This window comes from Vidua chalybeata, chromosome 4, assembly GCF_026979565.1.
Source record: "Vidua chalybeata isolate OUT-0048 chromosome 4, bVidCha1 merged haplotype, whole genome shotgun sequence".
In the NCBI taxonomy this organism is placed as follows: Eukaryota; Metazoa; Chordata; class Aves; order Passeriformes; family Viduidae; genus Vidua; species Vidua chalybeata.
The window spans coordinates 29,521,340-29,536,312 of NC_071533.1; the positions used below are offsets into that span (position 1 = coordinate 29,521,340).

At 37.0% G+C, this 14,973-nt stretch overlaps 1 protein-coding gene across 2 annotated transcripts in view; it reads right to left on the minus strand.

The window, feature by feature from the left end:
* The window catches only part of FBXW7 (F-box and WD repeat domain containing 7), a 176,418-nt gene that overhangs the window by 97,936 nt on the left and 63,509 nt on the right, over positions 1-14,973 (minus strand). For both annotated transcript variants that reach the window (XM_053941379.1, XM_053941380.1), the window contains exon 2: positions 1,277-1,834. In XM_053941379.1, the coding sequence (XP_053797354.1) occupies positions 1,277-1,765 (489 nt within the window). In that variant the 5' untranslated portion in view covers positions 1,766-1,834. The remainder of the gene's footprint in view (positions 1-1,276; positions 1,835-14,973) is intronic.

Consider the following 14,973-nt stretch of genomic DNA (forward strand, 5'->3'; position numbering starts at 1 on the left):
ATGACAGTTTTTCATTCCAAATTAGAAAGCATATATTTCAGTACCCTAAGAGTAGATTTATAAATATAAAATTATGTAAAAAACTCATGTGAAAACATTACAACTTTTCAAAAATAAAATATGCTAGCTGAGATACTTTAAACATGCAATTGCATACTATTGTTATTAACAAAAACATCACTGCAGATTCCAGAAGCAAATATTCCCCCTATTTACCTGTTCAGGTGCATCTTCAAGACTGATTATCCATCTCTATACATTTATGCTCATAATCAACCTGTTAACTTATGTTAGCTGACTTTTTCTGTGGTTTCATTTTACATCAGGTTTTAATTATTTTTTAAAGTAAAATTCAAAAGTTTGAGGAGGTTTTGTTTTTTGAAAGGTGAGTGGAGGCTAGGTGTTTTATTAACAATGAATGAATAAGAAAAAGAAATCAGTCCATAGACTTAGGAAGAACATTCTCCCAGAAGAACACTGGCCTGCTCCTCTTTCCTACCAGTCAGTATCACTGTTTTCATTATTTTGCTGCTCCTAAGAGTTAATGGAATTCCTCCTTCCCAAAGAACTTGGAAAATATAGTGAACTACAAATGTACACTGCAGCCAATAACCCAGTAACTTCTCTTTAATCGAAAATGTTAGGTGATATAAGTAGAGATAAAAGTATGAAGATTAATTTCCACATTCTTATTGCAAATCTGAACTTTTCAACAACCAGCACACAGGTTCAAGGTCCTCACAAGCAGAATACAATAAGACATTAAATAATGAATTCCTAACTGAATGACTGGCGATTGTACTTTTTTTAACCTGTATTTTGTCAAGGAACTCAGCAGACCAGCAGGAAGAACTTCATGTTTCTATAATATTCCACCCTACCTTTTCATTACAATGTTTTCACCTAAATGAACCAGATCTTGTCTGAGAACACAATGTGGGTACGATTGCTTACCTTCCCTTCTAGCCCACTTGGAGAAGGAAAATAGCATAAATAATGCCAGGAGGTCTTATGTAAAAATATTTGTAAAGAAACATCTTGGTATTTTGACCATAGTCATCAGAATACTATTCCTTAAAATATATAGGGGTATTTGCTCATGTCAAATGCATGCAAATATTTTTATTATTAACAGCTAACATAAATCCTTCACTGTAAGCTCTTTAGGAAATAAAATGTTTGCTTCACTGTAAAACTTTCGCTTGTGCTAAATATGCCTTTTTTTTTTTCCAAAACCTAAAGTTAATGAGGATTAAGAGCACAAAAAAATTCTCACCTTTGTCTTCATGTAGAATGGCGATGACTGGTGAATGGGCAAGTCCATGAGGCTATTGGAATTCGTGACACTATTACTGTTAGCATGTTCATCTTCTCTACTGCTGTCATCAGACTGATCAAAATCATCACTGTCCTGGTCCATTTCCTCCTCCTCTTCCACCTCCTCCTCTTGATCACCAGCATGTTCATCATCATCTTCCTCTTGGTTACAAGTGGAATCTTCATCCACTGTAATAAGTCTATTATTATTTTCTTCTAACTGCTCCTGCTGAGACTCATGCCTGTCAACAAATCCAGGTTCTTCTCCTCCTATCTCTCCATTCCTCCCAATGTGCTGCTCCTCTTGTTGTCGTCTTTGCTGCTGCTCCTCCTCTTCTACGACCCGATTCATCTGCTCCTCATCTACTTGGCTTGAGGAAGCATTACCTCGAAGAGATCCACCAGTTCGTCGCCTCTTGCTGCCCACAGAGAGCAGTTCCTGATTCATTTCCAAAAGCCAGCTTGCTACTTCTTGGACCTTGGCTAGGCTATCTGAAGATGCAAATGCTTTCACATTCTAAGGAGATAAAGAAAAAGTGGAAAATTACAAATGTTACTTTTTTTATTAGATGAAGTAGTAAAAACCTATTTAATTGTATTATTCCTGGCAACTAAAAACTTCAGGAAACAAGGAATAATTTCTACTTGATACACAACTAGGAAAAAAAAAAAAAAAAACTTCAGGCAACTTTCTAGCAAGAGAATTACTTGTTCTGTCAAACAGTCTGATCATAGTCTCTCTAAGCACCAGAGTCAGCAAAATTCAGAAGAACTAGTTGCCCTTCTAGAGAATCCACAAGAACTATTAACATTCATGTTCACAGAAGATACAAATATGCAATATTACTTGCAAAAAATTGTGCACAGATCATTTCAAATGGCATTTAATTTCCCTCTCATTTGATTACAGACTTTGTATATTATTCAAAAAAACAAACTGCTTTTGGTCTTATGCATTAAGAGCAGCATATTTTCAGATATAATTGAAAGCTTCATTTCTTGTTATTCTAATTTCCTTTTAGATTAATAAAGAAGAGAAAACCCATTAAAGAATACAGCCTTATCACTGCCAAGTCTTAAGCTGGCCAGAAACATGCCCGGGGTCAAAAGCAGACATCACTAGGCAACCTGTGTGGCCCAGAAATGGCACATACCTCACCTGGAAAAAAAATGACTGTTAGTAGTTATGGGGACTTTTGAAGGAGTAGTAAAGTTCTCCAAAACCTAAGAAGCTACAGTAATTGTTAAATGAGTCTCTAAGATGTTAAAAAAGGCCAAAATTAGGTGCATTTTAATAGAAACTGAAAAATACTAATGCAATTTCCAAATTACTCATGCATTCAGCTACCCATGTGCCTCCAAGCAACATATAAGAACAAGGGGCTATAACACAGACTAATTAATGACTGAATTTGCTATCAGATTTCCAGCTCTATAGCCTTTGAGGCTGGCACATCCAGACTCTGGTTTCCCTAGATTCAAGCAATGTGTTGAGTAGATGAATTCAGACACACCTCAACAAGCAGTCAGACACACAGGCTCTGAAAGCAGTACATGAAAGTGTGTGCAGAGAGAAATTAGCTTTGTCATTGTGCCACTGTCCTTGGGAGCCCACAGCCCTCCCACACACTCAGCAGGCCACACTGTGAGAGAGAGATTCAGAAAGCACAACACCACAATTACTGCATGGGAGCACAACTCCTGAGTCTCCTTGGAGTAGGAACAGCAAAGGATGTTTCCATGAGTACTTCAGCACAGAATGATAATCTCTGAACCTCTCCCACCACCACCATCACCCCCTCCTTTTTCTTAACTCACCTATCTCTTACAGTTTTTTGTTTGTTCTGTTGTTTTTTTAACAAACAAACTAGGGCTTTGTATGATGGACAGAGAGCATATAAACCCCAACTTTGCTCCATGACATTTGCAAAAACATCCACCTTTTTGGTTAATAGGGAACAAAGTACCAGAAACCATAGCTGTACTGTAATTTTCAGTGTGTTGTACCATAAAAGACACAGAAACACATTCACAGGCGTTTTTCCACTCTTTCTCTGAGGAGGATTCATAGCTGGGATTCTGCACTTCTCTGCACCTTTCTTCCTTAGGGAAACACTACTTATATCCCAAAGCCAGGGTTCTCACTTCTCCACATATCTATCCAGGTGATGATTCCTCCAAATAAAACCTTATAAGATCAGTCCCTGAAATATGTGTTCAAAGAAAGCACCCATTAAGTTCCAATCAGTGAATGAGAAGCTAACACTACAAGACAATTAAGCACCACACATTCAATGGAAGGAAGCAGACACTGTGCTGACTCTTGATTTTTCCATGGGAAAAAAGCTTTAGGACACTTGGGTGCATGTGACCCAAACCAGAAGCTAATGTCTATGTTTTTATATTCAAGTGGTAGCAAAAGCATATGTGTTTATTTTTCTGTATACAGTAAGGAGCATTTAAGAAAGATGCCATGAAGAGTGCGTTCTAAGAGAAATGTTTTCATCTAATATCTTTCCCCAAAGCTCAGAAACCTTAGCATGTGGGAGTGATGTTTAGTAACAGCATTTCATCAAAAGTCAAATTTTGATGCATGTATCATCTGATGGTAATACAATTTACATATCAGGCTCGCTAAATAGTTTGGGCATTGTGAACAAAACAATACTACACTTTATTTTCTCAACTTGGAAAGTTGAAGCAGTAAATAATGTAAAAATCAGTAGTTTAAAAAAAAAAAAAGCTGAACAAGAGGTTTACATCCTCTCAACCTAGAAATTCTAGTTTCTACCACAAATGTTTCTCTAAGTAGCCATGGGTGTAGCTTAAAAGTTTAATTGCATTTTTTCAGTATCAGCAGCATTATATATGCAATTACTGGTTTAGTAAGTACTTGATAAAACTGCAAATGCTGCATTTGTTTCAATAATTTAATACATACTTCCAATTTTTATCTTTAAGCAACCAACATAAAAGGTCAGCTTTGAAACATTAAAGTAATCAAATGCAAGAACATGGTAAATGTTTAAGTGACAAAAATATCACTGTTGTTACTGTTATTATACCCAAATGAAATTCCAGCCAATTAAAATTGTACACTAGTAGTAGTATATATTTTTAATTATTCCTACATTTTTGAGTGACCATCAGTTCATGAAATTAGCTTTAGTTGTTAGTGGTTTCTATTTTACTTTGCATTTGCATGAATAAACTCAATTTGTTTTTTCAAGAAGCCTGTAAAATACATTATCAAAATTTAATTACAAGCAGTGCTACATCAGAAATCATCAGTATGCAGAGAGGTGATGCATTTGCTAAAGCACAGATGGATGTACATTATCTGAGCGATTTGAAACATTAAAGCTTCCTTCTGTCATGTAAGTGCTTTCAGAATTAACTACTGTCAGCTAATACACAAGATAGAATAATTTCCATATAGATGGTAGATAGGAATAAGAAAGTATTATTATTTTGCAGGAAGAAGTGTATTTACAAATCAACTTCCAGAGAACTGAAATCATATGTTTTCAGCTAGTACCGTGTCTCTTTCATTTATACCAAAACCAAAATTACTCAAATCAACTGAAACCAGAAGAACAACTGAGGAAAGCTGTTGGTTTTCCTACCTGTCTCGGACCACAAAGATCTTTTTTCAGACAGACACCAAAACAGCAATGTAAGTGGCAAGACTCTGCATAAACATGCAAAACTCATTAAACTTCGTCAATTAATCTAACTTGGCAATTCCCAGGTAAGTTTCTTAATGCTTCCATTGTATGGGAAAACAAACTGCAAGAAATGCCTAAGGAAAATGGAAGTCTCCAGACGGATGTAACAGTAAACTCAGAGCTGATGAAGGCATCCCACACCCCTACTGAAGACTGCATGCAGCCCCCACCTCTATTGAACATTAAATGCTGTTTAAGTGTAATTCTTCAGCTTTATCCATTACATTTTCATAGAAGTTAGATTATAAAAATAAATATGAACAACAGTTGCTCAGAACAAGAAATGTCAAGCAATACTAAAAGATTAAAGGGAAAACTGCTCAGGATTATCTGCCACAACAGGTTGCATTCTGTACTGCGAGGATGACTTCACTTCCTGCTTTACTGCTGAAATATTTCTATCCTGCTAATACAGATAAAAAAGTCGTTAAATATTTTTAACCTATAAACCCACATAACATGGGAAAATGAAATTTCCATCAGTACTGTTTGGTTTTATTTTTCCATTTTTATTACTTGAAACTATAAAGAAAAAAGAAAATTAGGTGGATGCAGAGAGGTGGAGGTTGGGGGGTGGTGGGGTTTGGTTTTTAACAAAAAATAAGAGATTGTGAAAAGGTTTTAAATAATTATCTTGGAAATTAATATATTAGACTGACTTGGAGACTAACCTAAGTATCATGACAGCATTAATGAAAAGACAGTATAGCTACAGACACAACATGATTTATGGCCAGTGGACGCTCCTAGAACAAATCTTTTGTAAGTACAGATTTAGCAGACAAAGACAATTGAACTAACACAAAAACTTCTGTTGATATTTGACTAAATCTTAACACTGTAATATATCTGAGCTTTTTACTGCGTTATTTAACTGTGCAATACTGAATTGAGGTAAATAGAAAGCAAAATAGGGACATCCCACCCAAGCAAAGGATCTCCTAAGATCTCAACATCCAAATTTATCTTCTGAAAAAGAAGTGTAAGACCCTTATAGACACACTGTGTCCAAGAACAACACTGGTGCATTGGTCCTCACGAGCAAGCAGCGCAGCACTGTAGGGGCAGAGGTGCCCACAGGATACCAGCTCTGGGGAGAGGAAGCGATTTATTCCCAGACCCTCCCCAAAGCCTAAACTGACCCTCACAGCTGGAGCACACCTTCTGCATTAGTTTCACCCAGAAGGTGTTCTGGGACAGCCATGCTTCAACTCATGCTATAGGGAAGCAGGTGTGGACAATCAGGAATTAGGCTTTAAAAGGTGCACTTGATCCAAGCCCAAGCTACCACACAAGTGCAAATACATCTAACAAGCCAGGCCTCTAAGGCCTGCTAAGCCCATTTGAAAAAACATGCATGAGAAGGGGATTCACATACAGCATCAAGCAGGTATAAATAAATAACAGAGTTAACACTGAGACTGTGAACCATATTTTACCAAAGAAAAATATGTATTTGAGTTATGGCCATGACAGCAAATGTTGCAAAACACTACAAGCAAGACACATACATGATGTGTTTAAGAAAACAGTTAATATATTGGTCTGAATACTGGCTACGCGGTTTGTATATGGGAAGGATTTTGAACAATAGCTGAGTAACAAACCAAAGCAGCCAACATGCAATAACTGAAATACAAAAATCAAATGAAGAATCTACCACCTTTTTTTATAGGTTATGGTAGAGGACAATTATTCTCATACAAGGACTCAACAAAGTTAAGATAATTCAGATAAAGTCACAAATTTAACAGAAGTTATGAGCTTTAAATGAAAGTTACAGAATAATTTTGCTGTGCTATAAACGATAGCAAATGTGATCATAGTAATGGAGTCACAAAACTGTGTTGAATAAATTGCATAGATGAAGAAAATAAAAAACCTTCTGTATTTAATCAGTACATATGTCAATTAGAACAAGACTGCAATAGAGATTTACAAACTTTCAGAGGTTTTCTTCAAAATAAAATACGTCATAAGCAATGTAACTCATTCTAAAAGAACACATGCTTTTTCTAAGAATGCTAAACTATTCTTCCAAACATATACACACCTCAAATCTCTCCATTAACTCCATTATTTACCGCTCCATGCTCCAGAACAAAATAGCAGCCAAAAAGATTCTCTGCTCCTGCTTTACTATTAACCTCCCAGCAAAGCTCTGACAACACTTAATAGAGCAGCACATGCAATGTTTCATTGTATTAGAAATTATCCTGCTCTTTTTTCATTATTTCAGTATACTTTAACCATTGATTAATGTAGTTTATTCAGTGCAAAGTGGTCAAAGCAACATACATTAAATCAAAGTGCTCCTCTAATTACTTACTTATGCCAAACAAATTTGACAGCAAACAAAAAAATAGATTTAGTATTCATTAAATTTAAAAAACACCACAATTAAAGTTTCCTGTTTAAATTTAATTATGTCCAGCTGTATTTAATCTTCTGAGCCAGTTTTAATTATCTCCCTCTCTACTGAAGTTCAGGCCCAACTTTCCATCTACCTGCTGAAGCTTTTCACCAAGTCCTAGTGTGCTGACCTCTCCTGAATGTTTCTGAACAGACACTTCGAGGTTTCCCAACACACATGGTCTCTGCCTCCTCTTCACCTGCTTCTATTTAACCCCACAATCCTATTTCAACTGACTTTACCCCTTCTCTCTCTATTTCACCATCCAACTTACTTTTCTCTTCTAGGACTGCCTGTGAACATGGCTCCCTCTCTAATCCCACGCCTCTATTTCCCAACCCCCTTTAGCCTCCAATGCTACTTTACAGTCTCAGAGACTGCTTTATTCCATACCATTCCCCACAGAAAACAAATGGATTTATTTAAAAGAGAGACAATATCTGATAATACATGGGTAGTGAGTGCATCACAGAGCCATGTCCCTTACTATCAGTTATGGGGACAAACACACAGAAACCATTAAAAAGAAAACTTTGCTTTAACTCTGGGAATGAAAGACCTATCACATAATCCTACCCTTTTCTGGCACAAATACATGAAGTATTTAACAAGTGATAAAATATGAAATAGCACACAAAACCCACTAGAAAATGAAAATACAAAAAGCAGTTTAGAAAATGAGAAAATGCTACAAGAATTTATATCTATTTAGCAGTATTTAGACTAAGTGGCTTGATAAAGAAATATCAGAGGTAGAAGAGTGATGAACAGACCTTTCATAAGCAAGAGTTTAGAAGAAACAGTCTGAGCTACAAGCAGCCACATTCTTTAGATTATGATAAAGTATGTATGATCATACAACCACCTACAAGGTTCAGGCACACACCAACACAGAACCTGGATGTATTATAGTTCATGTGGATTCCACAGATTCTCTTTGCAATAGCAAGAGGAGCAGCAAATCTTAATGCTTTAAACCAAAGGCCTTTTCTTCTCTCTTTGTGCATTCTCAACACAAGGGCTGCTCTGGCTAAAAGAGAGGATAATCTGAGTTGAAGTCATAGCACATTTTAATGCTCTAACACAAAGAATCATGGTATAAAATGTATTAATAGAGACTGGATGTCCATATTAAAGCAATAAACCATATAAGAGGAAGAGAGAAACTAGGGGATTTTACTTTCCACAAACACTTGTTCATAAGTAATTCATGAGCTTAATTCTCATATTTGAAGTGTTTCAAAACATGCCTGCATTCTCCTTGTTTCAAAAAGAAAGCAAACAATCACAGCAAATAATCAGTGAATAATGCCTTACATAAGTTCTGCCTTTACCTCAAAATTTGACACACAAGAAAATGAGAATTACAATGCTGTGGCAAGCATGGGGTGGAGCTAAGAGGGAAATGTGAAAGTGACCCATGAGGAAAACGTTGAAAGCCTCCATCACACAGTAATAAGAAAACTGCATTTAAAAACAAACAAACAAACAAACAAAAAGCAACCAACAATTTAAAGTTCTTTTCCTCAAAGCCATCTCCCAACTGACAAGATATTAACACACCAATACAGTATTATTGTAGAAGTGGGGAGCTTAGGCCACTTTATCAGGAACACTGTTCATAGTTCTTAGCTCCCTGAAAGGGAAGACTAACAGCAAAAGTACAAAAGTTACTCCTTGATTTTAATTTGGCATTGTTATGTTTTCATCAAGAACAGTGAATAGATATAATGTAGAATAAACTCACTTGCATTCTTTGGAAGATATCGCGGGAGGCAACAATCCACAGTAGGAGGAGATCTGTATTATCACCAATCTTACTGTGTTCATATAAATAATTATGTTATTTTTAGTATTTATATTAGTAATGACTGTTATGCAGAAGATAGCTGGTTTGTCTTTTCACTGAAAACTCTTTAAAGAAGGATTAAGCTGTAAAATGTGACAAGTTAACTATCATGTGGAACTAATGAAAGGCTTCTCTCCCCTTTTCCTCAGAAAAGGAAAAGCAGAAAAAAAAAAAGCCTTGAGTAATTTAAAGGGTGCCAAATTTTCCAGCAACTATTAAAAACAAAACAAGCAAATCCTCCATAAAATCCTGCATGTTACCACTCAATATGAAGCACTGATTATACTTCCATTGAAAGGACCTCTAAGGTATAAAAGGTAAGGACACAATTTTCAACTGCATTGTCTTAACCTTTCCACTTTGACAACTGTACCATTACTTGGGTTTTTATATTAAAATTTTTACCTCTCCAAATTAAAACTCTTACTTGAATAACTTAAGAATATCTGCTTATTGGTTTCCCCATGAATTAGATTACTACAAGAAGCCTACACTACTACTGCTAGAGATACAGCAGAAGTATTCTTGTTTGCTCCATTTAGAACAGCCAGTTAATATGTCAGCCTCGTGTAAACTACTCTTTCTGTGCATACTAACAAGGAAGAGTTTCTTGCCAAAAGCAAACATTAGATCACACTTAAAACAACATAAACAGAGTATCTTTAGATACATTACTTGAGAAGCATGTGGGCTGAAGAATTCTCAGTTTAGAAAACTAGGCAGGCAGTTTCTTACACGCCTTTCAAATTTAAAGATGCTGTGGTATAAGTACTTAGCAAAGGCTAGAGATGTACCACCAGAATCATCTGAACTCTTCCATGATAGATACACATGTAATAAAGGATTTCTTTACAAAAAAGGATCATGAATCCTCTTACAGTGCAAAAGGAGACTAAGCACTCCTTAAAATTTCACAGGTTTGAACAATTTTGGGTTTGAATTCAACCTTTGTTTCAAAAAGTAAGCAAAGTTTGTGGGTCTATGGTAGCTGTGAGGGCTTTCCAAGCTGGCCTGACATCTCCACAGTACTGCTATGCATTCTGTTCTATCTTCTCATGCTTTTCTGTCCCCAGACTAGACTATCTATACTCCCTATAAAAGGAGTCCTTTGGGTCAGTTTTACAGCATCAACTCCACTGCATACAAGAACCTCCCCAGCTGCCCAGATCAAAAACTGATTAGGATAGTTTCATCCATGGGAAAAGAGTCTGAGGAGCAATGAGGATGACCCTTTGGTCTTCTAGTAGAGAACTTTGATTAAGCTGTGCTGGAGTGTTATTGTGTTATGGAAAAACTCTTCTGAGTTAACACACATTAAGCCATAGGTACCAACACATGAACCAGAAATCTCAACTATGAAGTCTAGGACTATCATTCAGTAACATTTATTTTATGTAAACAGGCAATGTGATTGCTATGCAGAAACAACTCCATTCTTCCCAACTGCCTAGATGAACAAGGATTTTATCCAATAGACAAGAAGCAAGATCCAATCACTAAATGCTGAAATGAGAAAAATACAAATTAAATTAACTATGAGGATAATTACTCACTGTAATAGCTAACTAGGAAGATAGTAAATTCATCACCACTTTAAGTCTTAAATTAGAAATATACTCCATCTTAGTTTAACACATACATTCAACAACTGCAGAGCAAGTGCAGCTCCCAAGGCATGGTGAGCTGCCTGCCTCTCCCTGAGAATATACACAAATGAGAGCTGTTGTCACCTCCTCTCTGCTCCTCCAGTGACACAGAGACAAAATGTATGACCAAACTGCTGATAAAACCCTGCCTAGTTTCAGTGCAGACTTATTTCACAACTATTAGACTTAACACATAGGCTAGTGTTGCATGGCCAAAGCAGCCTAAACATAATTTTTTCTTCAGCATCCATAACACTGATGGGCCCTGGGGCTGGGATGCATTTCCAGTGGGAAAACCTTAGCAGTACAGTATGCTGAAGCACTTTACATATCCATTCACACAGACTGTCACCTCACCTGGTGCTGCTTCGCAAAGTTGCGTCGTAAGAGCAATACGTGAAAAATTTCCAAGCAGAGCTGCTCATTATTAATGCAAACTATTCTGAAGGCAAAAGCAGAACAGCATTTGGCAGCAAGATCACTGCCATTAAGACGTTTGCCTGCAAACCTCAAAATGATTTCTGAAGTACCCAACTGACTTCTCTGTCTCAGTCTCTTTCCTGTCCACTAATCATAAAAGTAATTTTGGGTACATTTCCTGAAATTATAGGTTTTGCTAATATGAGTTGTAATTTTACCAGATGGCTGGCGTCAGCTTCTGGCAAAATGGTAACATGATTTCTTGGACTAAAGCTACAACTCAAATGTTGCTGAAATGAAGCACAACAAGCAGACACACAGAAGAGCAGATATCAAAAAACAAAAAAAAAGTGATTTAGAACACAGGGCATAAAAGATGGACCAAAAAAGGTCATCTTTAACTGAAATGGGCCAATGAGCCTCAAGAACAAATAGCAGCTAAATTTAATCAAATTTAAAATTAATTTAGTTATATGAAAACCAGAGGAAGGGCAGGAAATTAACACCAAGTACCAAACTGTCCCCTACCTCAGAGCTGTTTGAGAAAAAGAGTCCTCTAATATGGAACAACAATACACAAATGATGGGAACATATATATATACCCTTTACACTGAAAGGCATTCTAGTGATTAAAAAGAAGATGACAGTGGAATTAAAGCTGAGAAAAGTGAGAATCAAGAGCTGGGACTACTATTAAAGAACATTTTTCTCAGGCTTCTGCATCAGACTAACCTCCTAGAAATTACTATAAGTTATAGTAAAAATTAAGAATATTCTACTAATACCAAATAGCCTTCCCTTCTTTTGAACTTTACACTTTTTTATATTATTCTAAGCAAGATGACAAGAGAATTAATTAAACATCCAAGTCTTTCCAAGTTATCAACAACAAATTTTACCTCAAGGTCCACAATTTACAGTGCTTATTTCAGGCTAATGCCTAAAATTTTTATTTTAATTTCCTGTTTCAGTTGCCTATTCTTTAAAAAAAAGTCTGAAGGACAAGGCCAAGAGTATCCTGGGTGCACTAGGAAAAGCATTGCCAGCAGGGGAAGGGAAGTGGCCCTGCCCCTCTTCTTAGCCCTGGTGAGGCCACCTGGAGTGTTCTATCCAGTTCTGGGCTCCTCAGGACAAGAGAGACATGGAGCTCCTGGAGCAGGTTCAGTGGAAGGCAACAAAGAAGATGAAGAGGCTGGAGCACGTCTCTTATGAGGAAAGGCTGAGAGACCTGAGCCTGTTCAGCCTCGAGAAGAGAACACTGAGAGGGGACCTCATCAATGTCTGTCAGTATCTGCAGGGAGGGTGTCAAGAGGATGGAGCCAGGCTCTGCTCAGTGGTACCAAGCAATAGGACAAGAGGCAGTGGGCAGAACGTGATGCACAGGAAGTTCCACCTGAACATGAGGAAGAACTTCTTTACTGTGCAGTGACCACACACCAGAATGGATGGTTCAGATGGGCTGTGGAGTCTCCCTCACCATGTGCTCTGGGATGGTCGTGCTTGAGCAGAGAGGTTAGACCATATGATCCACTGCGGTCTGTTCCAATCTGACCCTTCTCTGATTAAGCTATCATGTAGTCTTATATTCTAGGGGGAAAAAAAATAATTCTATCAGTACTGTTAAAGCAAAGTGGAGTAAAAGGCCATAACATAAGACTGAGAAAGGTATTTCTTATTTGTGTTTAAGTCACCAGTTATAAACCAAATTATATAAACCAAATTTCTGAGATAAGAGAAGGTAGCTGGGGTCAGACTGGAGTAGTGCAAGCAACACAAGATATAAACACTGGTGTATTTTACCATTTTGGTGTGAAAAACTACAGCTCAGCCTTATTCCTACGAGGTTGCTCTAAAAGAACAAGGAGCAATATATATTTTATGAAGAAAGCCTATCTGTCTGCAGTCCCAATTCATATCTTATAAAATGTTCAGCTGTGAACATTATATCAGATTTTTCCAGTATCCACTGAGCAATACTCTCTTCATTCTGAATGCTGTATTTTCAAAGATGAACTCCAAATTATGTACTTTCTTCCAGAGCTAGTCAATAAAACATGTTAAACGCCTTTGCATCAACATCTGATAAGGAAGATCCTTTGATCTGCACTTCTCTACTTTTACAAGAAATACAAAGAGAGACATACAGGCGGCATTTACCAGACTTGCTGAAATATGCTAATACATTGGTTTGTCTGCATTTTCAGCATCTTCATCAGTAGAAGTACATGAGTAAAACAAGGTCACGTACTACCAGAACACAGCAGAATCCATTCCCTTTTCTACTGTCTAATTTAAAGCAAAAAAAAAAAAAAAAGAAAAAATCCAAACAAATTACAGTCTCCACATGGTATTAAAAAATCAGAAAATGCATTCTCATTAACCTCACATCTCCAGAACACTGCCTAGTGCACATTGGTTCCTAAGTGTTATGTTCTCTGTGTCACAGAGAAGCTTTATGGCACTAGATTTAAAATCTGACCTTGCAGAACAACAAGGCACTTGCTGACAAACAGCATGAGTGACTGCCAGGTTTGAAGGAAGATGATATCCCAGCCTGTCTAAAAGAATCTGGCCCTGGCCCAAACAGACTCTTAGCAGGCTCCACTGGAGAAATGGAAATGGTTGCAATTATTGTTATTGATTTAATGCCCTTAAAATGGCTCTCTGAGAATCTTATTTCAGTAACTGATTAAGCAGTATGATTCAGCAGCAGGGCATCTGCTAACAACCTACAGAAACATAGATTTCTTTGCTCAAACTATTTCTGGGATCAGGAAAGTAAGGTTTTGTATTTGCATGACCAGAGGTAGATAAGAATGTAAGGCGGCCTGCAATATTTATGTCAGGCAGGCATTCAAACCTTCCTTCCAATTCTACAAAGCCATCAGCTCTAATATCCCGTTTTTGCTCTACAACAATTTCCTAGTAGGAAAGGTGATGTGATTACAAGCGGTAAAGAGAGCCATGTTCAATGCAGTAAAGCACTGACCATGTATACAGTTAGCAAATAAATTATGTACCTGAACTACCAAATAAAAGAGACACTGATACAGACAAATAGAAACAAACTTAAAATTAGAAATTGGGATAATAATTTGAGTAAATGAAAAACAGGTTATAGAGATTTTTTTCAGTGACTAACGTTATTTAAGATACTGTTACTGCTCTGCCACAGAATATTTTCAGTGGAGCTTCACCAAAATAAACTGTCCCCCCTTTACCCATTCCAGAAAAAAATACTAAAATCAATTGTATCTCACCAGTTTCCTCTTATGTATATTGTTGGCATTGGATTAAGAATGACAGATATGAACTGTTTGAAGACAGATCTTACACCTTTCCAGCAGAGGTGGGTAATGATTAGTGACCAATTAACATCTTATACCACTGCAAAATAAACACCTACCTAACTTGAAGCTGTACTCTTCAGTAAAAGCAAGGCATGCTCTACTGCTAGCATTTTGACTACTGTCAGGAGTCTCACCAACCCACCAGTTCAGCACAGCTGGCATAATTTCTCATGCCTATGTGGAAAGAGGCATGTAGAGCTAAGTTTCTTCTCAACAACGAGCCCACAACACAACAGCAGCTGCAAAGAG